The 24678-nt window shown below is 39.2% G+C and overlaps 1 protein-coding gene across 2 annotated transcripts in view; it reads right to left on the bottom strand.

The window, feature by feature from the left end:
* Positions 1 to 24461, bottom strand: part of TRIP11 (thyroid hormone receptor interactor 11) — a 61961-nt gene extending 37500 nt beyond the window's left edge. Inside the window, exons 1-9 of one of the 2 annotated variants that reach the window (XM_077780987.1) lie at positions 23668 to 24461; positions 19682 to 19745; positions 12935 to 13045; positions 10058 to 10327; positions 7403 to 7471; positions 5744 to 5912; positions 3905 to 4270; positions 728 to 768; positions 46 to 132 (exon numbers count right to left, since the gene is read on the bottom strand). In XM_077780987.1, coding sequence (XP_077637113.1) covers positions 46 to 132; positions 728 to 768; positions 3905 to 4270; positions 5744 to 5912; positions 7403 to 7471; positions 10058 to 10327; positions 12935 to 13045; positions 19682 to 19745; positions 23668 to 23804 — 1314 coding nt within the window. In that variant the 5' untranslated portion in view covers positions 23805 to 24461. The remainder of the gene's footprint in view (positions 1 to 45; positions 133 to 727; positions 769 to 3904; positions 4271 to 5743; positions 5913 to 7402; positions 7472 to 10057; positions 10328 to 12934; positions 13046 to 19681; positions 19746 to 23667) is intronic. The other variant, XM_077780988.1, reaches the window with a different exon arrangement.
* Between the last annotated feature and the right edge of the window lie 217 nt (positions 24462 to 24678).

Below are 24678 nucleotides of genomic sequence, written 5' to 3'. Positions count from 1 at the left end.
TCCGTCAAGTTCCTCCTAATCCTCCTATACGTTTAATGCACCCACCTTTTCTTGAGTCAATAGAGACTTCTCTTTTTCTAAAATTTCGACATGCATTTTAAGTTTCAGATGGTCTTCAGTGAGACTGTTATCCTACAAAATGTTAAAACAATGTTTTCAGACAGATTTCAAGTTTATAAAAAAGTAGGCAAGCTATACAATTGTGCATTTCTACTCAGCATTTCTCTAGTGATATATAAAAATTATAAGCATACAACACTGGACCATCTAAAGGCAGTCACTCATTTACAAACATTCTTACAGAAGTTTTTTAAATTCATGTAAAAACATATACAAATATATATACATAATACATAAAAACATTTACAAAATAACCTGTAATCATTAACACTAGAAACAACTCTGTAAATTCTTTAAGGGAAATCAAAATGTATTCCTCAGCTGGTGGGAAATTTGCGTCCACTTACGCACATAATATAATGTCTGTCAAATTAATCTTGTAAGTGATATACTTGCACTTTTCAGTTATGTAACTTCTGGAATCATAACAATTTATGACTCAAAAAGATATCATTATTAATCAGCAAATGTAAAATTACTAAGATGCAAGTTGCAAGGATAAGTTTATGTGAATTTGTAAAAAACAGAAAACAAGCAACTACAATCATCAAAATACTTTTTCTTGATAAATCAAAGCCAAAGGGTTTTTCTCTTAGTATCAGTTTACCTGATTTAAAATACTTAATCTCATAATTTCATTTTCAGCATCTGTAAAAAGAACAAAGAATCTGACATTAAAATACTTCAATTTCTTACCTCCTATAATAAACTCATGAATAAAACTCATTTAAAATAAAATATACTTATAAGCATAATCAACAAGCCCTAATGGTTCTTACTGAAATGTATTTTTGTTGTTTTACATTTCTATTTGACTATATTAAAGAAATCGTATTATAAATGCCACTTAGAAGCTCCATTAAAATGTAATTTCACAGAACATAAGAAGCAAGTATAATCATAATCTGGATGAGTCATAAATTACTGCCTTGATAAAAACACTACTAACAATGTTTCAAAATGTGTTGATTAGTTTGTGTACAGGAAATAGTAAAAGGACTGAGACTGAGGGGAAATGGTTAAAAACAAGAATACGTATTTATAACAACAATACAATAATCTCTCAATTCTTTATTTATTTTTTAAAGTTTACTTATTTATTCTAAGAGAGAGAGAGAGAGTAAGCAAGAGTGAACAGGGGAGGGGCAGAGAGAGAATTCCAAGCAGGCTCTACAATGTCGGCACAGAGCCTGACGTGGGGCTTGAACCCACAAACCATGAGATCATAACCTGAGCCAAAATCAAGAGTTGGACATTCAGCCAACTAAGTGACCCAGGTACCCCAATTCTCAATTGTTTAAAGTGACTGAGACATGACAAGGGGCCTGGGTGGCTTGGTCAGTTAAAAACCCGACTTTGGCTCAGGTCATGATCTCACAGTTCATGAGTTCAGGCCCCGTATCAGGCTCTCTGCTGTCAGCACAGAGCCCACTTCGGATCCTCTGTCTCCTACTCTCTGCTCCTCCCCTGCTCACGTGGCGCTCTTTCTCTCTCTCTGTCAAAAATAAACATTAAAAAAAAATAAAGTGACTTGCACATGACAAGAGATAAAAAGACCATTCAAGCTGGTATTATGGATAGATCCACATATAGAAATGGTTCTAGAACACAAGACAGAATACCCGCTGAAGTTTTATTCAATGTTCATTCAGAAAATACTGAGCATTTACTGCGAGGTCAGTTGCTAGGCAACAAGATGAAACCCTTTAGTCCTCGCTTGCTCTCAGGGAGCTTTCAACTCAGAGGAAACACAAACAAGTCAACATGTGACCGCAGTCAGTGTGATACAGGGAGCACAAGGTGCTGCTGGAGCAGAAAGGGCGAACACCTGCTCCAGACTGGGGCGGGGGAGGGGGAAGGTGGAAAGCAGGAAAGCAGCAGCAGAGTACTGCCCAGCAGATCCAATACCTGCAAGGAGTTGTAATAAACTTAAAAAGAGAGAAACAGAGACACTCCACACAGAGCAGCAAATGCAAAGGCGACAGACCTAATAGAGAACATCACTGGCTTAAGAAGATATATAGAAAGTTCAGTATGGCTAATGCTTAGCGTGTCAGGAGACTGGGAAGAACTGAAATTAAAGAGGGGGACAGGGACCAGACCATGAAAGACATTTTATGTCCAACTAAGAGGTTTAGACTTTATCCTGAAGTTCACAGGGAGCCACAAAGTACTACAATCAGGGGAATAAGCTGTTCTGAGTTTCTGAAAAAGCATTCTGGCCGCAGAAAGAAAAAGAAAATTGATTGAAGGAATCATGGAGACTGGGAAATAACAACAGCCAACACTTCTGTAACGCTTATATAGGATAGCCATTGTTCTAGAGAGAACTCGGCAGCCAGTAACTCAGAGAATCCCCATCACCACCACTGTAACTGTGAAGAAGATCCTATCATTATCCCAACCACACGGGTGGAAAAATCAAAGCACAGAGATGGTGATGAAAATGCCCAACATCACCTAATTAGTGATGGAGCTGGATTCCAGCGCAATCACATGCTTAACCACTGTGCTATTCTGCTCCATGAAGAAACTGCTACAGTTAATCAGGCAAAAGAAATTCTGATTTGCTGAAGTGATTCAGTGGCATGGAAACGGGAAAAAGAGGAAGGACTAGGGCAGTAGGTTTGTTTTTAAAGCAAATGAACTGAGTCACCCAATATGTGAAATAAACAGATACATTCATTTTGAAGAGAGTAGCTCTGCTCCATCAAACGAGGAAGAAGTCTAGCTCCCTCGTGAACAGCCTTCTCTTTGCCTTCCTGGCAGCTCCCAGAATGGAGGCACTTGTGAGAGACCCTAGAACGCCTCTAGGGTACAATCCTGAAACAGTACCAAGCCAGAGACGCTAAGGAAACAGAACCTTTAGGATATGCTAGGTGACGACTTCAAATTCTCCGTGTTGGCGGACTGGTAAATGCCACCCATCACCAAGGCAGGGAGAGGAAGAGGAGGGGGAGAAGGAAGACACGGTGACCCTGAACCTAACTTTAATATGAATGTACAGAGATGGCCATCCAGGGCAGGCACTCAGGATGAACAAGCAGGCAGGTAATGGAGAAGACTGGAGGTGGGGATGGGGAAGCACAGCACACAGCAGTAACACCCTCCAGAGCAAGAATGAATCCGTTCATAAGTGAGAGTTTATACTGTGAGAAGACAAAAATGCAAGATAAAACACATCTTTGCAGCTGAAAGAGCTCCTATTACGTGTTCCTGGCATGAATGAATACCGGTGTCTGGCCTATTTCATCCAATAACTTATTTTTTCTAACACAGAACACAGGAATGGTAACAAAGTACCAGCTTCAGCATGGAAAATGGTAAAAGACCTATGGCTATCACTCTTGAGTCTGCTTAGATACAGGACATCATTTCAAAAGGTAACACAGAATTTTAAAAAGGTAGGCTGCATTCCCTATCTGGAGGGTCTGGACCCTAATGAGTTCCGGAAAGTATCTGGTTCTACACAGATTAACAGAAACACACCCACACCTCCTCCCAATAAACAGCTACCTAAACATTTCCCAAATACACTGCCTCCTAAAGCAATGAGTGCCATGTACATACTTAAGGATGAGGCAGGGACTGAAGACTTTTTAGTAGAAAATTCCTATTTGTTATCCATGAATTATGGCACTGAAGCAAAACCAAACAATTCTATTCAAATTCTACACCGTCGTTTCCACGAATCCTCCATTCCCATAAAGTTCTCAGCGCGTGTCTAAACACAGCTGGTACGCAATAAAACACCCATCATAAATAAGCTCCAAACATTCTGTACCAGCCAGCGCCCGCTGCAGTTTGAGCACCTCCTCTTCCACCGATGCGCTCTGCGCCAGGATTCCTTCTCCTTCCGTCACGGCGTCGCCCTGCCTCACAGCATCAGGCTGCAATTTACTACATTCTCGTCTCAAGTTTTCACACTCCTCTGTTATTTGTCTGTTTTCAACATGCAGGCGTTCTTGTTCCTTCCTCGAAACATCTCTGTCATTTTCTGCAGAAGATAATTTTTTATTTATGTCTTTTATTTCGTCCTGAAGTTCTTCAATTTTTTTGGTAGATGCTACTTTTTCAGTTTGTAGATCCTGAATAGTTTTTTGCATCTCATGGATTTTCAAGTGATCAGTTGGTGCAATTCCTGAGCCACCTAGAACATGAACAGAAAATCAAGTACAGCAAATGTCAACTACCAAGAGATAAAGAGCTTGCTATATATACACAACTCTGAGATTGAACAAACTTGAGAACCTGAAAATCTTTAAAAGTAAAGACACCAATGGGATACCATTACACTCCCACCGAATGGCCAAAGTTCCAAACAGAGATACCACCAGATGCTGGTGAGGGTGTGGAACAAAAGCGCTCATTCACTCCTGGTGGGAATGCAAAGTAGTAGGGCCAATTTGGAAGACAGTTTGGCAGTTTCTAACAAAATGAAACATACCCTTACCATATGGTTAGCAACTGCACTCCCTGGCATTTACTCAAAGGAATTGAAAACTCTTACCCCCGTGAAAACCTGAACAGTAGTGTTTATAGCAGCTTTATACCTACTGCAAAAACCTAGAAGCAAAGAGGTCCCTCAGGGGGTGAATGGATAAACTGTGGTACCCCAGGCAATGGAATATTATTCAGCACTAAAAGGAACTGAGGGATCAAGCCATGAAAAAACACAGAGGAACTTTAAATGCACATTACGAAGTGAAAGAAATCAATGTGAAAAGGCTACATACTGTATGATTCCAACCAACTATGTGACGTTCTAGAAAAGGCAAAACTATAGACAATAAAAAGACTGGTGGGGAGTGGAGGTGGGGGCTGAGTAGGCAGATTATAAAGGATTTTAGAGCAATGGAACTACTCTGTATGATCGTATGCTGAGTATGTGTCATAGGCTTGTCCAAACCCATAGAATGTACAACACCAACAGTCAACCCTAAGGTAAACGATGCATTTTGAAGGATCGTGATGTGTCAATGTAGGTTCATCTTTGGTACAAAATGTGCCCTTTGATGAGCGATGGTGACAGTAGGGGTGGCTATACATATGATTGGAGGCAGGGGTATGTGGGAAATCTCTGTACTTCTTTCTCAATTTTGTTATAAACACAAAGTCTTTTAAAACCTTACAACAGGGGCACGTGTGTGGCTCAGTCGGTTGAGCATCCAACTTGATACCAGCTCAGGTCATGATCTCACAGTTTATGGGATCAAGCCCCACGCTGCACTCTTTGCTGATAGTGTGGAGGCTGCTTGAGATTCTCTGTCTTTAATGTTTATTTATTTTTGAGAGAGAGAGAGCATGAACAGGGGAGGGGCAGAGAGAGACAGACAGACAGACAGACACACAAAATGCGAAGCAGGCTCCTGCTTGAACCCATGAACTGCACTGAGCTGAAGTGGGAAACTTAACTGAGCCACGGAGGTGCCCCAAGGTGCCCCGATTTCCGTAAAACCTTGACAATAGTGATGCCACTGCAAATTTCTGGCAGATGAACAGAACTAGTCATTCACTCATTCTTTAGAACTTAGTCCATGTTTAACATCAGCGTCTTGGTCTTACATTACTATGTTGGTGTTTTAATTATATCATCTAATACATTAAGTTAATAACAACTTACAACCTTGTTGTAACAGCTTTTCCAGTTCTTCAATTCGTTCTTCATAGTCACTTAATTCTTCTCGATGCCGACGACTTATTTCTGTCAATTTCTGTTGATGTGCATTCTGTAACACTGACATCTCATGTTGATGATCATCGATTTCCTGACTTCGGTTCTGTTTAAGTTCCTTAAAAAATAAAAACAAGATGATAACCCCATTTATCATCGACGATACACCTAAGCTACTGCATTGTTTGGCAAAAATCTGTATTAAGAATAGTTCTCTGGAACATGCTATGGCCGAAAAGAGTTTAAACACAGGCTCCAAATCTGGACAATTCTGACTCTACTCTTTCCTTTCGTGGGTCTTAGGAACAGTTTTTCTATTTTAATGAGAGAACCTCAGCAAGAAAAAACTGAAACAGGAGTTGGGCAAAAATATATTTTTTCTTCGTATCTGTGACCATGAGCTTCTCTCGCTCCTGACATATCCCACCCATGCCAGTGTCGCCCTCTGTCCAGTCTGTAGCTGGCGTCCTATCATTCCTGTCCCCTGCTCAGCCCTTCCCCCCACCAGCCCTGATGGGACTCCCGAACTGTCAACCAAGGTGCGCCGCCACCCAAGTTGAGGCCACCAGTCTCTCTCCTGGAATCTGGATCTTGAGCTGGATCCTTCAAAGAGGGAAATTAGTTGGCCCAGAAGCACTGTGATAGCTGCACCCAGAAAAGTCAGTCCACCGTGTCCCACTATCTAGATCCCCAATGCTATTCCCAATCCTGTCCTTCCTAAGGCAAAAATGCTCAATTCTTCTTTCAATCCTGTGGGCAGACTAACTTGAGTCCTTCCAGTAAATCCTCTTTTGCCTTAATTTGCCAGAAATGGCTTCTGTTGCTTGTAACCCAAGAATCGTAACCTATAAGTAGTTAGCTTCTACTTCCTGAGAAGACAAGTAAGGTTATTCTTTAATCCTGTGACTTACTTAAGTGCCAGCACTGGGCAAGGAGCTTTACATTCAAACCTTCACACACTCCTACAGAGAAAATGTCATGAAATCTACTAACGATAAAACAGAAGCTTGGGAAGAGTAGGTAACTTGCCCTAAGTAGAAGAGCTGGTAAATAGTAGAGGCAGAATTCAAACACAAGTCTGACTTGCGAACCCACCCGTGTTAGTTTTATCATAATAATAAAACCAAAACCTAAAAATTCTGTATCTGACAATAATTTATACACTAAGAACAATTCAGTGCCATATGATAATTTTATATAACTAAGATTTTTCTTGAATGAAATAATTGACGCAAACTAGCAAAATAGCACCATTAAGAAAAAATATTTACAGTGAATAGTATTAGCATTTTATTTTGTCAATATCCTTTAACCCTAAACCCTGAAAACCTTAGCAACTTTGAAATGGTTTTAATAAAGACCATTTTACAAGATATAACAAGTACAGAACATTTATTAAAAAAATAAGTGTTCAAAAACAAACAATTTTGGAGACACATTTTTATATACCTTACTGTCATAAAGAATGAAGATACAAAATGGCAAAAAGAAATAATCATACTCTATATAATTAGTTCTATAACTGAGCCTTCTTATTAATTTAGACTTGTACTTCTAATTAGCAAATTTCAGATGTATAATAGCTATTGTTCCAACAACCTGTCTTACCTTAATGATACTTTGCAGTTTGCAGATTTCACTTTGATCAGAGCTATTTGACCCTTGTGGTTTAGAAGTCTAGATCAGAAAAAGAGAATTAGAAAATATATTGATTTTCTTATACGAGAGAAAGTCACAAATTAATTTCATTAAACATTTTTTTAAAAAGGGAGCATTTCCCAGACAAATTCTGATTAAAGAAGGCCAAGCCCTTTTGAAGAACGCAGCCCAACTGTAATAGCCAACAAATAAAAGATAATTTTCAAGAGCCTGTTAACTAATTAGGGAGACACTTTTACAAAATAATGAAGAAGGAAAACACTAGAGAATATCTTACTTAGCTTAACAAAATGTAAATCTGATGATAATCAGCTTCCTAAAAGAAAATTTTTCAGAATGGAAAGTTACCCAACATTAATTCTAATCATAAGTCAGCAAAAATCTTTCTAAAATGTTTTTTTTTTTTTTACAGGTTTTGTGTGTAGTTTTTTTTTTTTATGTTTTATTTATTTCTGAGACAGAGACAGCATGAGCAGGGGAGGATCAGAGAGAGGGAGACACAGAATCGAAAACATGCTCCAGGCATGGAGCTAGCTGTCAGCACAAAGCCTGACGCGGGGCTCAAACCCACAAATTGTGAGATTATGACCTGAGCTGAAGTTGGACGCTTAACCAACTGAGCCACCCAGGCACCCCTAAAATAATTTTACCCCAATCTCTACCCCAATAATAGAATAACCTTTAGTTTAACAACTAAACAAACTTTTGGATTTTTCTCTTCTCATTCAAAGCTGAATGTCGTTCCTTTATCTTTCTTAACATTTCTGGTACAGCGGGTTAGGGAACAAAAACCTGCTCTCTGGAGAAAAAAAGGAACATCATACACTAGAAACTCCACGATCAGAGTCAAAAGATGTCTGGCTGAGTCACAACTTACTCACTGTGACAATAACTGTATTAAACTTTCACTTTGCTTACCTATAAAACAGAGATAATAAACATCTCACATAGTTATTAAGATTAATATATATTAGGATAGTATATAGAGAAACATCTTGTAAAATACAACACAAGTTGTACTAAGCCTTGCTAAAAAATTAAGTCCTGTGAAAGATCCCAATTATGCCTTTTCCCCGTTTATGTCCTACTATAGGTCATAGGTCAGTGATATAGTAAACATTCAATATATGCTTAAATACACACACTCAAAATACAGCTCTTCCCTATGAAATCTTATGTTTCTTAAAATGTGTATCAGAAACACCTAGGGTATTTACGGTTTGAATGCAATTTCGAAGGCCCTAAAATAAGCTACAAAATCCTAGTCTCTGAAGGTAGGACAGAGAATCTACAGTATTATAGTTTAAGAGCTGCTACATTTTTAAAGATAAGATGGACAAACTGATCATCCTAAGACTTATTTTGGGTACTGGAAATGTCTAGCAACTTGAGAAGCAAAATAATAATTGGTAGGGTTTCTCCTTTATGTAACTAGGTTAAAAGAAAACAATTTCTTTACTTCTATACTTTTTCTCTACATTGATGAAATTAAAACCAAATGTGCAATGTTCCAGTTTGCTTTGGGTATCGAGTCTACTGACAACATCACAAGTATATAAAATCTGATACATAAGATGAAAACTGTTCCTTAAAAGTTTACCGCCCAAATAGCAAGGATTTAATATCTAACCCACAAAAAAACAACACAAAATAGTTTGTTTAATGTATTTTAGAATACCCATGATCAAATTTTCATTTTACACATAACTAATGATAGAAGGAACCTCAGAGAACATCTATGCAAGTAGTTTCAATCTGGTATCTTGGAGCCCTGGCAAGAAGCCGCCTCAGGGCCTCCAGGGGGAAAGATGCTCATTCAACCACAGAAACTCCATTTTTTATCTCTCCTTAGGTCCTGGACTTGTAACTTTTTATTTAAAAAAAGTTTTTTTTAGGGGCGCCTGGGTGGCTTAGTCAGTTAAGCGTCCGACTTTCGCTTAGGTCATGATCTCACGGTTCGTGGGTTCGAGCCCAGCGTCTGAGCCTGGAGCCTGTTTCAGTCTGTGACTCCCTCTCTCTCTGACCCTCCCCTGCTCACGCTGTCTCTCTCTCTCTCTCCTAGAAATAAATAAAAAAAATATTAAAAAAAAATAAAAATAAAAATAAAAAAAGTTTTTTTAATTATGAAGAGAATGCATGCAAGCAGGGAGAGAAGTAGAGGGGGAGAGAGAGGGACAGAGAGAGAGCAGGGGAAGGAGAGGGAGGGAAGGGGGAGAAAGAGAGAACAAGAAAGACTCCTAAGCAGGCTCTACACTCAGTGAGGAGCCGAATGCAGAGCTCGATCCTACTACCCTGGGATCATGACCTGAGCCGAAATCAAGAGCCAGACACTCAACCAACTGAGCCACCCAAATGTACCTTTATTTTATTCTAAAACATGATTCTGTGGCTCTAATTTTTTTTGAAAATTTCTTCCAAATATTTTATAGAAGGAAGAAAAAACTAAGGCGAGAAATAAAGATGACCTGATGAAAATCACTGGCAGAATTAGAATACAGGTTTTCAACTTCCTAGTCCAAGGTTCTTTCTGATACCAAAAGCTCTACATTTAGAACCACTATTTTTTACTAAGAATTTTCAAAACCTCATGACAGTTTTACCCACCTGGGCAATATGCCTCCAATGGCCAACTTCAGACTCCAGTCTTGAAACTTCATTTGACAACCTGTTTATCTCTTGTTGTGATGAAATTATGTCACCAAAGTCCATGTCATCGTCATGGAAAGAGGCAGCATGATGACTAAGGCCATAAGCAAACGCAGGAGCTGCCGGGGGCCCGCCAGCCCCGGGGTGCACTGCCTGGGCAGCCGACTGAAGCTTCAGCACTTGGTCCTGCAGTGCGATCTGTCTTGCTTTAAGATGACTGATTTCTACCTAGACATTTATAATCTGCGTTTTAGAGAATGTACTTTAAAACAGCCACACTGATCTTTTTGTATCCAATGATGGTAACTCTATCAGCTGAATCTTAGTATTTTATAATATCCCAACCACATGTTTTTACTTAAAAACCAAACATGATCATCAGTTAAAGCGGAGATAATGTTTAAAACAGTACAAAGATCAGAATCTCACTCATATGTTAATTAAAGCAATGAAGTTCTCAGTTAAACATGGGTTTACTATCCTCTATGTATCAGATAGTACAGGCAATTTCTGAGGGTTCTATCTGTATTATCAAACCTTAAGTGAAGAGAAAATGAAAGCTACATCAGCCTATGTATCAGAAGTTTCCTTAGAGCATCTGTTGGAATAGTCTTATATAACTGATTATGGCTGAATCTAGGCTTAAAATGCACCACGAATCACTGGTAACTTTCTACCTGTCTATACAGCAGCTGGAAGAATGCTTAATCTAATCTTCTTAGACAGCACAGTGAGCCTATGGTTATTAGCCCATGAATCTTAGAAAAAAATCAAACATTGAAAGAGGCCTTGGCTTTAACCTTGGCAAAAAGGGGCCAGTGAAAATTTGACTTTACTCAGGGAAAGAATAGTATAAAAATTCTGAAAGCTGTAGAAGAGTTTTGACTGAGGGATGGCAATACCACCTCACTGTCCAAAAGAAATTATTAATATGGGACTTACCATAACGCCACATCCATTTCAGATAAGAGATTATTCAAAATGTAAAAGTGAGTAAGCTAGGGAGAATTGAGATAAGCTTTCTGTAAGATAGCTACTCCAGAAGACAACAGAGGAGAATTTGATACTGGGAGTCAGCCACCAATATTTCTATACATGTAAAGCCAAGTAATCAGACAAACAAAAACCAAACACAATGATGTCAAATATATTAACATGGTTCTCCTATCAGAGCCCCTTCTCTAATAGAAATTTATAGCAGTGCACACATTTCATTTATTTTCCCATGCATGTTATGAGATGAATCATATCTTTGGATTATGAACATCATGATGAGGACAGAAAATGGCAGATCTTAAGTATATTCATATATTATCTTTCATCTAGTAAAAAAGTACAGAAATTCATAATTTTTTTCAAGCATAACTTTAACACAAAGCCAAGTTCTGATTATAAAACACTTATATCAAGTTGTAGGGTTAAAAAAATTCTAGCTCTAATAACAAAGAGGCATTTCTCAACTTAAATGCCTAATCTACCCTCTAATATCAACAGTTAAATAGAAAATAAAATGCTGAATTTTCCACAGCAGTGTTTTCAATTATGATGTGAGCATCAGAATCACCTATAAAGTTTCTGAAAAATACCAATGCCAGGGTCCCTTCCCAGTATGCTAAAATCAGAATCCCATGGAGGACATGAACGTGTCTATTTTTTCATGGACGATTCAGCTGTGAAGCCCTGGATGGGAACAGCTCTACTGTAATATCCAGGAGTCAGTGCTGCTCCAGGTGTGGTCTGAGGACTCCAAGCCTGAACGTTTACTACCAGAGTCCATAACAAGTAGAGAAACTGCAAGACTATGGCTTAAAGTCTTTTAAAGCAATCTGACAGAGTGATTTTATAATCTGTTAAATCTTTTTAATAAGTGGGGATTTAGCTCTAATTCGAACCTGTAACTTTGCCTTCTTATATTCATTTTATTTTTATAGTAACTTTATTATTATTGTATTCTATGACATCAATTCCCAACATACTGGAAATTTAAGCACTTCTTTAAATGTTTATCTTTAATGTGGTTTACTTTTACTTTTCATCTTAGTATGTCCCTAAAAGAACTGAAAAACAATGTATCTAAATTTTAAAAATTCATAAATGAAGTTATGGTAGAAATGAACATTTACTCAACAAACTGAAGAGCACCCAAATGATCTGGATAAGAATATAAGAAATAGTTTGATCCAATACTAAATTTACTAAATTCCATTTACGTACTAAACACCAAAGAAAATTCAACAGAATGAAATTGGAGGCATAATCTATATTTTAAGGATTCATGATAACACTGGTTAAATTACAGAATATTACCAGCACTGCAAAGAAAAGATAAGCCATTTCCAAAATAAACATTCCTAACAAACTAAAGGGAAAAAATATTGATAGAACAATGTAAGTCAACTTAGTGTACTTAATACTCTATTTTTCCATGGAAAATCAAGTAAATGCCAATTCAATATATATTAACACTGGGAGTCAAAATCATTTAAAAAAATGTCATTAGCAATGATCATACTGATTGACAATTTAAAGTAAATAGATGAGAAATTAGGTTTCATAAAATCAGAAATTATAAGCAACAGATGCCTAAAGACCTTTTATTGAAAGAGTTTTCCTCTTAGGGAAAGTAGAAATTAAAGGTTAGCTTATAAAACATAAACTTAACAGAAAAGCTTAGAGTTCTTGTTAAATTTGTGGTATCAAATGGAGCTAGGGATTATTAACTTCATCACCCTTTCAATGTTTTTCGATCTGCATATAGCTTAATTTATAACTCTCAAAAACCTTCCTAAATACAGTACAGTGAAATAAATATGAAGTAACTGCAATAAATTTTACCTCTTTCTGTTGTAGCTGATACCGATAATTTGTAGATTGCTGCTTTATTTGGAGTTCTGATGCTTCAAGTTTCTCTTCTAGATCAGTACAAAGTTTTTTAAGTCTCTCATTCTAGAAACAAAGACAAAAGTATTTTTAACAGAAAGACTAAAATAAAACATGTTAGAACAGTGATGTGCATGGCATCATGAAAAATATGTGACTTCATACAGAACAAGATATAAAAGTTCTCAGACAAAATTCTGGCCATTATTTTTTTTTAAGTTTATTTATTTTGAAAGAGAGAAAGAACACAAATAAGCATGAGCAGGGGAGGGGCAGAGAGAAAAAGGGGGGGAGAGAGAGAGAGAGAGAGAGAAAGAGAGAGAGAGAGAGAGAGAAAGAGAGAGCGAGCGAGCGCGAGAATCCCAAGTAGGCTCTCTGCACTGACACAGGGCTCAAACTCAGAAACTGTGAGATCCTGACCTGAGCCAAAACCTAGAACCGGCCACGTACCAGACTGAGCACCCAGGTGTCCCCAGAATTCTGGCTTTTAAAATACACTTTCAATTAAAGCTATAAGTGCAATAGCCATGTTTACAGAGATTATGCAAAATTTGGAGCCAAAGCAAAAAAAGAAATGTTTCTCCCATCTCTCCATACCCAGGGTCTAGCATATAGTACACAATGTTTGTCTGGTTAATGAATAAACCAAATTACCTATTTTGACTTGTTTTCTCTCCAAATAGAACTTTTGAAAAGAAATCTTTTCAAAAAAGACTTGGTCCTGGGTGGCTCAGTCAGTTAAGTGTCCGACTTTGGCTCAGGTCACGATCTCACAGTTCGTGGGTTTGAGCCCTGCGTTGGGCTCTGTGCTGACAGCTAGCTCAGAGCCTGGAGGCTGTTTCAGATTCTGTATCTCCCTCTCTCTCTGACCCTCCCCTGTTCATGTGGTCTCTCTCTCTCTCAGAAATCAATAAAACATTTAAAAAATTAAAAAAAAATAAAAAGACTTGGTGCTGAAGTACAGAGAGGAGGCCAAAACACCGTATTACTGGTCTGCATGTCCCCCAGGCTCCTAAGGCACTCCTGAAAACTCCAATTCAAAAACCATACTGGAACTCAGTTCAAAAACTAGTTAGAAGTCAGGACACCTGGGTGGGTCAGTCAGTTAGGCATCTGGCTCTTGGTTTCAGCTCAGGTCATGATCTCACAGGTAGTGAGTTCTAGCCCCACATCAGGCCTTGTGCTGACAGTGCAGAGCCTGCTTGAGATTCTCTTTCTCGCTCTCTGTGCCCCTCCCCTGCTTACACTGTTTCTGCCTCTCTCAAAATAAATAAACTTTAAAAAAAAAAAAATAGAAGTGCATGAAATATTCTAATTCAATGAATCCAGACATCATAGTCTTTTAGGATTTTGGAAAATGTTTAAAAAATCACATTTTACGTACTCAAATATTAAATTACCTTTATTATCATTCCTTGAATTTGAATGAATAAGCACATAATGGAGCTTATTGAATGGAGTGCATAATGAATAAGCACTTTTTGCAAAAGAATTTACAAATTATCACAGATAACATTCTAAGAATTCTACTAATATACCTACGAACTCAGTTTAATAATGGTAACAAAGATAAAGGTAAATGATGTGGTGGGGGAAAAAAAGCTCGTGGTAGAAGGTGAAGCCTTTTTCACTTTGAGAAGAAGGTCACCTGTTTTCTTAGAGTCTAGGAATTTCTTACATCAACAGATGTGAAAATTATGATCCAGGGAGATTAGATGACTTCCCAGAGAATATCAAAGGAGTAAATCAATGGAAAAATTACCACATGTATAAATCCTAGTTTGAGAGTCTGTCTTTAGAAATCTAATATAAATCTTGGTTACCTTGAAGAAATTTAAATAAGACAGAGGCCCCAAGGCACACAACAAATTACCTTCTATTTTACTGACTGTTTTTGTATAACTTTCTGTAATCTTTTAATATGAAAACACCATATGTAATTAAAGCAACACAATATACTGAAGTCAAAACCTAGTCATACCAGTTCACTCTGGGCTTTTTCAGATAAAAATAACTCAGGCTATTTGTTGAACTCTGGTTAATAACTAGAACTTGAAAACTTCCAATGTGGCCAAGATTTAGTCGTGTTTCTGCCCACGTCTTCCTGGGCATATGGAGTCACAAAGATGGACAAAGTACATGAAGGACAGATTCTCTTCATGCAGCTGATCTATAACATATCATGTCAGTGGCCATGTTTTAGAATATGGAACAAGGGAGCTGGTCTGAAAGGAAGGACATGGAGTAAAAATGAGAGACAAACCCCTGGTGGTCTGTAGTTCTGTTTGTAGCCCCTTTCTAAAGTCTGGCTGTAACTTCTGCCCTTGAAATCCATGACATTCTCATATCCTTAAATTATTCCATCCTCATCAACTCCTGTTACACCATCAAGGTCTCCTGTAACCAACTTTACTCGGTGAGTTTCTTTGTTGAGCAGTCCTAACTATACGTAAGGACAGATATTTATGACTTTTATTCTTTCTTAGATGTCCTCCAACAAAGAAGAAAAATTACTTATTTTTTTAAGCTTATTTATCTATTTATTTTGAGAGAGAGAGAGAGAGAGAGAGAGGGAGCAAGCCCGCGCGAGCAAGCGCTGGGGAGGGGTGGAAGGGGAGAGAGAATCCCAAGCAGGCTCCGCACTGTCAGCACAGAGCCCAATGTGGGGCTTGATCTTACAAACCATGAGATCACTGAGTCACCCAGGAACCCCATTTATTTTTTAAATCAAACAAAACTTGGGGCACCTGGCCAGCTCTGTTGGTGGAGTGTGCAACTCTCGATCGTGAGGCTGTAGGTCCGAGCTATGCTGGGGACACAGATTACTTACAAATAAAACCTATAACTAAATCTCATTCTATCTTGTCATTACCATATGGGAATATTGGGCCCTTTAAAAATCTAAGAATATTCATGAAATTGTAATGAGCTTGTTTTTTTCTGTACTTGAAATATCTTGGTTTTTTATCATCCTAAAAATTAGGATTTATTCATCAATTATTCTCAACTAGGTTAAAAAAGCCTTACGTAATAGGAAAAGAGAAGACTGGCAGAATCACCTAGAATAATGCCACAGTGAAATAACCAGTTTTCTGACTGCAATGTCCAAAGCATTACATCATCTTTTAAAAAAGAAAAAGCCAGAGACACCAACTTTGTAGTGTCTTTTTTATTTTGTTGCTTTTTGCTTTCATTGAACATAGCTGCAAATTCAGAATTTTCATTTCAACAAAGAGAAGAAAGTTGACAGAGGAAAACATTTCACAACTTCGACGACGACACAAGAAGATAAACGTGAAGAGACAGAAAATAGCTCTCCAGAGTCTAACGGTTGCGCCCAACATGTTGCAGAGGCAAAATCCCAACCAAGTCTTCCAATAACAATATCCTAGAACAATTTTCTCAAACTCCAGAACTGATGAGTAAACAATATATTTCTAAGAACAAAAAAGAAACACAGTGTTCTCATCAAGTTATTCATTCAATAGGAAAAGACTTTATCTCACAGCATTTTATCTGACAAGGACATGAGCCATCCCACTTGGCTAAATGGTTATGTGACAGTATTCTTTCATTATATACGCTCTTTGCACACCAAAGTTTACTTGATATAGTTCACACATGGACAAAAGCTGCAGGTAGGTGTGTATACAAAGGTGAAGAGGAAGAAAAAGATGACATAAAAATGAAAAAATTCAGTGGACTGATCATTCTAATTGGTATTTATAAATCTAAGTGGTATTTATAAATTGGCTTTGTAATTACGGAGCAAAGGTGATAGTTATCGTCTCTTCAAAAAAATCACGAGCCATCACAAGTTTTCAAAAATATTGGTTTTTGTGGCACATGGGTGGCTCCATTGAGCATCCGGCTCTTGATTTTGGCTCAAGTCATGATCCCAGGGTCGTGGAATTGAGAGCCCCGTGCTGGGCTTTGCAGAGAGTATGGAGCCTGCTTGAGATGTACTCTCTCTCTCTCTCTCTCTCTCTCTCTCTCTCTTTCTCCTTTTGCCCCTCTCCCCCCCTTGGGTTCTTGCTCTAAAATAAAAAAAAATTGTTTTAATTTGGTTTTAATGACACAAGTCTTCACAGGAAGAACCAGAAGTCATGATCAGCTAAACCCTATTAGAGATGTAACTGAAATCTGGAACCAGTATTTACTAAATAAGATGCATTTCAGTTCATTCAATAAGAGTTAATAAGCATTCGGGGTGCCTGGGTGGCTTAGTCCGTTAAGTGTCCGACTTTCGCTTAGGTCATGATCTCACGGTTTGTGGGTTTGAGCCCCGCGTCGGACTCTGTGCTGACTGCCAGCTCAGAGCCTGGAGCCTGTTTCAGAGTCTGTGTCTCCCTCTCTCTCTGACCCTCCCCTGCTCACACTGTCGCTCTCTCTCTCTCCTAGAAATAAATAAAACATTAAAAAAAAAAAGTTAATAAGCACTCAACTACACTCAAAGAACACTGCCTATTTTGAGTATATATTTTCAAAACCACAAACATGTGGTAAACATGGATTTGCTATAAATATATTCTTATTATTAAAACTTCTAATTGGGGTGCCTGGGTGGCTCAGTCAGTTAAGCTCAAGTCACGATCTCACAGTTCGTGGGTCCGAGCCAAGTATCGTGTCAGGCTCTGTGCTGACAGCATGGAGCCTGGGGCCTGCTTCAGATTCTGTGTATCCCCACCCTCTCTGTCCCTCCCCTGCTCATACTCTGTCTCTCTCTCTCAAAAATTAACAAACATAAAAATTTTTTTTAATTTTTCTAATAAAGTTTTTCACTATCATTTTATTCTACTTCTGTAAATTACTTATAAATTGATTTAATATTAAAAAATAAAGAGTTCATTGGATCCAGATGATGTGATGTCTATTTTTCTTCGCACAAAGGGTTAAATTGAAGAAACCTAACTAATTCAGTCCACTTCAAATATTAACATATGTAAGCAAATCTAACTTCCTCTGGAAAACACAATGCCATCTGTCTATACTAAAACTTTTTTTGATGTTAGTTTATTTTTGAGAGAGAAAGAGAGAGAGACAGAGTGTGAACGGGGAGAGGGGCAGAGAGAGACGGAGACACAGGAGCTGAAGCAGGCTCCGGGCTGTGAGCTGTCAGCCCAGAGCCCAATGTGGGGCTCAGACTCACGAACTGTGAGATCATGACCTGAGCCAGTCAGACGCTTAAGTGACTGAGCCCCCAGGGGCCCCTATACTAAAACCTTCTAAATACAATTTTGTATTTTTAGTTTCCTGCTGGCTTCAATCATAGTTCCACCTTAATCTCTTATTGCACAATCAAGTAAGGGGTTAGAGTATGAAGCTCTTTTGTGCTGACACACGGCAAGAATCAAAATCATCTCAGAAAGCCAAGCCCTTAGGAATTCCAACAGTCTCTTCTCCTCTAGTATTTGAGTAGCTCACGCTACTGTGAATAAGCATCGAATGGGGAAGGTGCCTTTCATTTGGGGATGCATTATACCAAAAATATTTCTGAACACTAGAATCATGCTTGCCATGGTCCAGTGATAACCTTATGAGAGATCAGAACTGACATCAACAGAGGGACACAGCTCTCTCTCCCTAATCTCAAGCTCAATACAGAGCAGACATTCACTAGGCAGGTTAACTCTATTTCCTTTTATCCCCAAATGTATATTGATGAATTTACCTAAATTAATGCCACTAAACACATCTCTACCATTTAATTTCTCTGGGTGGGCCTGTACTAATGAGTGCCTTCTTAAGGATTTCTTTAGGGATTACAGTAACAGTTTCCTATCTTAGCCGTACAAAGAAAGAAGCTATTAAGTTCATCTGTCACCAAAGCATCTACTTATTAGGTAATTATAGCTAAGGACTTGAGCGTCACCAAACTGCCATATTCTATTGAGATGGAATACCACGGTAGTCTCTCTTGGGAGGTCTCTCTACCTCCTAATTCCACAGTCTCGCCTTGGTGTTCTGGGCCAGAGTTCACTGCTGCTTTGTCAGTAAATATTTCCTGATATTTTAAATTCAATTTTCTCTGTTTATGGATGTAGCAAAGAGGAAAACGTGCTTATCCCCCTCACCCCTCACCGTTCTTATCCAGAGGCTAAATAGCTGAGTGTCATTAGTACTTTACAACAGATCCCATTTTAAATCATTTCACCTTCTTTATGGCTTTCCTTTCAACCCTTCCCAAGTTTTCCTCATCCCCGTTAAGTATAATGTCCAGAGGTAGTCACCGGGAGGCACTGACTAACAACAGAAAAAGAAATGGGGAAATTAATTTGTTATAACTATACCTTAACTTCTTTGTATACAAATATCACTTTTTTAAATGTTAGCAAATTAGAAAGGTCTAGAATAAATAGAATTGCATTCTTCTCATGATACATCAATAAACGTACTACTATAAGTGAGCGCACTGTTAGAACACAGCAACTCCTTGATCAATTGTTGCCACTATATGTCTACACTTGGCCATTTTCCTACTTCCAGCAAAGAGAAGCGGAGATGGGAATATGAAATAGAAAAGTACAGTAACATAAAAACATATTTTTCATCTAAAGGAAAATAACACCGAAAAAACCTTGAGATAAAGGGGAAGAGATAAAAGTGGTAAGCAGTGCAGAAAAATGAAATGCAGTAGGTGTAACTGTCATGCCTTCAAGAAAGAAAAACCTAAGTTTAATAACAGTCTTTAATTTTCCTTACCTCTGATCTTAAGATTGCATGAATGGCTTCAATTTCCTTTCTCCTAGAATTAGGTAATTCTGCTACGAAAGAAACAGCATATACTGAATATATGATCAACACCATGTGAATAAACAGGCATTTGAAAGTACATAAATTTCACTGAGATTTCAACGGAATGGTATGCTGATCTGGGATCAAATTCAAAAGACAAATATCACTTGATTTTTACCACAGCTTCCTATTGCCACAAATGTTCTTTATTGTCACGTAAGTCACTCCTTTTTTGCCTATCGTCTGTAGCTAGGTAGAACATCCACATTTCCCCCTTGGAGGTGTTTATTAAGATTTCATCTGGAAAATTGAGTTTTACAAATTAAATCTCTCTCTGTTGGCTTAGTATAAATTTAGATGAAACTTACACAATGGGGGTTTAGGCCGTATTTCCAACTTTTGCTCCCGATACTATAAAAACAGTAATGACCTATAAAGAGTGAAAATGCACTAAATAATACTCAACTTCAACTAAATGAGCACAATTTATTTAAAACGTGAATGAGCTCAGTCTGTTTTTGTACATTTTCATTTAAAAGGAGAGTCAGAGATGGGTCACCTGGCTGGCTCAGTGGGTAAAGCACGCAACTCTTGATTTTGGGGTTACGAGTTCAAGCCCTACACTGGGCACAGAGTTTCCTTTAAAAAAAAAAATGTTTTAATAAAGAAAATAAAATTTTAAAAAGGGAGTCAGAGCCCAGCCAAATGGCACTGTTGATGCTCCCAAAAATTCACCATCCACAGGGTTAAGGTTTCTTTCTAGGTAGTAATGTTTTCCATTCACCACAGCACTTCAATACTATAGAAACAACTCCTCTGATTTACAGTTTAAATCAAAAGAAGATACAAGTGACATCCAATAAATAATGACAAACCCACTTTTCTTGTTTTGAAAATCACCAGGTGCGGTTGCTTCTGTGGTTGTTTATACATCCTGCTTGAAACTCTTGACACGACTGTCTAATTGCTACTCAGAAGAGAACAAATTATAATCTAGTCTGTTTAGGAGGGTCATTGTTAGAAGCAGCAATGGTTTCAAAGAGAGATAAAAATAGGTTTACGCAGCCCTCCTTCCCTTCCCGCACCAACAAAAAAATCATGGCCTTTTTAAGACTAAGGGGAGATGGTATGCAGATCAAAAAATTCTTCCTTGCAGAGGGAAAACAAAAATAACAGCTACTGTTTATTAATGCTTACCATCTGCTAGGCATTTGACACGCATTTCATTTAATCCTCCCAACCTCATAGTAGGTATGATTATATCTATTTAGCAGATAAGGAAACCCTGCCTACAGAGGTTATTTGGTTTGCGAGCATAATTCATTCCAGAAACATGCTCATAATCTAAAGCATGTATAGCAAAGCGAATTTCAAGAACCATTGGCTCAGTTGTGATCATGTGACATTCAGTATCACGTACTACTTGTACTGCAGGCCATCACTCTTCTATCAAGTTAATCAGAAATGTTTGCTCCTCTTACGAACACTCAGAACAAGTTACTTGCAATCCAAGGTTTTACTGTATTTAAAGATCCCACAATTTGAAATGAAATGTGGAATTTCATTGAATTCCATGAACGTGGAATTTCATTGAATTCCAAGAAAGTGGAATTTCATTGAATTCCATGAAAGTGGAATTTCAATCCATGTCTAATTTAAAAGCCCAGCTCCTAAGCCTCAATAAATCAGTACAGTTTTTGGTACAATAGCAAATTGTACCTGATCTGATATTGCAAATATGGAAGATTTTCAAGCTGTACCAACTGTGCTACTCTAGAGCTGTTATCCTGTTCACTGCTAGCACAGGGTAAATAAATCCTTGTTAAACGAATACATAGAACTGTACTCTGGCCCTGTTTTTAAATGATTTACAAAAGCAATAAATTAGGTGTTAAGCAAGTCCGATTTTAATAGTAATGGAAAATAACAGAAGCTTTAAGCAACTTGGCAGATTTTTAATCACTTAGCAAATTTTTTACTAAGCATCTACTATGTACCATGGAAGGTGCCAAATATTAGTAATATAAGGATAAATAAAATATAATCCCTACCCTGGGCATCAAAGATAAAGGTAAATTATAACTCAACGTGGTAAGTGCTCTCAAAGAGAGATCCACAAAGTTATGTTAAAACACAGATCACATGCAATCAACTCAGCCTGCCAGGGACTGAAAATGGTTTCACCAAGTACCGGGCACGTGAGCAGGGTCATACAGGAAAAGAGTGTTTTCCAGGCAAAGGAGGGTAGAGGAGGAAGTAGAAAAGGAAGGGCTTTCCACGCAGAGACTTGGGAGTTGTGCAGGTACTTCACAAAGCTCCATGGGGCAAAACCTCTGGCGGCAAACACGCCACGCGTGTGTATGTAAGCGTGCACAGGAACAACAATTTGAAGAGAAGGGGAGGGAATGACAGGTAAGACTAGAAAAGGGAGCTTAATCATAGCTAGGCTAGGCTTCCGGTCTCCCAAAACTAAGAGGTTTGAATTTTATCCTGTAAGGTACAGAGAGCTAAGATTTTAAAGCACTTCTGTTTTAGAAAACTGGCAATACACAGAAAACGGGAGTGGAGTTGGGAGAATTGGGTGACGGGATGGGAAGGAGAAAGTACATGGGAGAGAGAAGCAGAACAGAAATAAAGAAAAAGGGATAATAAAGGGAAGGATGAATGTAAGAAACAATTCTGCTACAGGAACAAGATTTGATGATGAACTAGAAACAGGAGATGGAGAAGGCAGAATAAAGGTGACAAAGACTTTTTGTTTAAGAGATCAGGCAGATGATGAAACCATTAAAACAAAAGCACATTTGGTAGGAAGAATATGAATTCCACCGTAAGCCTATAGGACAGACATGTTGGGGGGGATGCTATTTTCTAGGAAGAGCCAACTGTTTTCCCCTAACTAGGACACAAGGAGAGACTCGTGTTTCCCATGTTATCCAGCCATTTTCAGTTCTAAATTTCAAAGTCACATGACCCTTTCCTTCCATCCCTAACCTGTCCCACCTAATGTCCCTCCAACCCACCCAAGGTTCACTCCAAGCAGTAAAATGATTTCTGCAGCTCTCCAATGTTTCTCCCTTCCAGAAAGGCAGAAATTCTAAATATACTTTCTTTTTATCAAACTATCTGTCTTTATTTCAACCCAATAAACACAAAGCCTCAATTAAATCAGGGTAAGAAAATTAAACCAGAATGCTAATTTATTAATTTATAAGAAATTAAATTATCCGAAGAAGTGCTCTCATCCAAAAGACCAGCCCATCATCTCTCTGGAGGCAGACCTACCAGGAAATTACTCTTTAGATCTAAATACTACTTTTGGAAAGTATATCAAGAAATCAAAATATTAATGTAACTATCGACTACCATGTAACTGGGTGGCTATTCATTAGTAAGCAAAATAAGAACTTTAAAAATGAGCGAAAGTTGCTAAGGATACCCAAAAGGGCTATCTTCCTTGTTTTACTGCCGAAATATGGGGGCAATGGGTCATTAGGCACAAAAATACATTTCAGCTGGAACGTTATAACAATACGTTCAAGTGAGAAAGGGCTGAAGACTCAGTGAATATTCTAATGAGTTGCTTCAACTGTTACAGAAATTGAAGGAATACAGTGACTATGTGCGAGGCACAGATACTTTTTAACCGAGTCAATACAAACGAGAAGGATCAAACTCAGATCCGCCCCCAAGTTAGAGGCAAAGTAAGCGGTGGGCGTGGAAGAACCCAACAAAAATAAACTACTCGAGGTAGGGACAGTCTCACTCTGAGATATCCAGAGTATTCAACCAGAACTCTTCTCCAGACCCCGGTGGTCTTTCATCAGAGGAAATCGGTTAAGAAGCCGCAAAAGTGTAAAGAAAAAAAGGGAGTGACGGATGGAAGTGGGAACCAAACCGGAGCTCCCACGGTCCCAGGAAAACCCTCCCTCCCCTCGCTCCAGCTGTTTCCTTCCACTTCCTCCGTGCCCTCCATCAGCATATCCTTTGTAAAGTTTGAAATCTGGCCAGTGAGGGACGCCAGGCTGCCTCCGACTTGACCCAGAGACTGGCCCAAGCCGGAGCCGAGGCCCCCAAGCCAGGACGACATCGCTGCAGGTTACAGAACTACCCGGTCCGCTCCGAGCAAAGCGTCCAGCGTCGTCGGACGACCTCCCCCAGATGTCCTCGAACCGCCACCTTCGCGGGGCTAGTCCATATCAAAATACTCAAGATTCAACAACACAATGAAGGGTGCCTCGCTTCGGGGGGGCTCCCACCAGCGGCCCGACCCTACCTAGAAAACGCAGAGGCCTGGCCTGGGACGTTACCAGGGGCCCGCCTCGAGGGCCACGGTCAACCCCGCGAGGGCTCTGCTCATTTCTATGACTTCCCACCGTCCGGGTTGGGCCACTTCTTCCTCTGCTTTACTGACTTTCCCCAGTTCCGAGGGCAACTCCTGCCAACTCGACGCCGGCCGCCATGACACCCAGTCTAAACGCGGCAATGGATCATAGAGAGGGGCCGCGGCGGCCTAGAAGGGCTCTGCGGAGCCGCCGGACGCGTCCTTGGCGCAAGGGAACGTGGGATCGCGGAGGACCGGGAGCTGCCGGCCGGGGCAAGGTCAGCCTCCACGTAGCTCACAGGCTTTGGCAGCCTGGGGTGTGGTCTCGAGAACAGGGGGTGACGCAGTGGCCCCCGGTGACTGCACCTGCGCTTCTGGCAGAGACCTCTGCGAGTGGTGCCTTTCGAAGCCAGAGCGGCCGGGAAAGCCCCGGAAACCCCACTGTGTCGGTGAAACCTCTGAGTGTTTAATTTTAACGACACCACCAATTCAGTGGTGCAAGGGCACTTGCGGGGTCGCTCCGCTGTGCAGCAAGAGGCTTTACTTTACTTCTCATACTTTCCGTATGGATTGTTCTACAGCCTGTCGGCTCCTCAGTGCGGGACAGTAGGGTAGGGGCTAAGGTTACACAAATAAAAAG

This window comes from Crocuta crocuta, unplaced genomic scaffold, assembly GCF_008692635.1.
Source record: "Crocuta crocuta isolate KB4526 unplaced genomic scaffold, BGI_CrCroc_1.0 scaffold299, whole genome shotgun sequence".
NCBI classification, from domain to species: Eukaryota; Metazoa; Chordata; class Mammalia; order Carnivora; family Hyaenidae; genus Crocuta; species Crocuta crocuta.
This window is presented reverse-complemented; position numbering and strand designations above follow the sequence as displayed.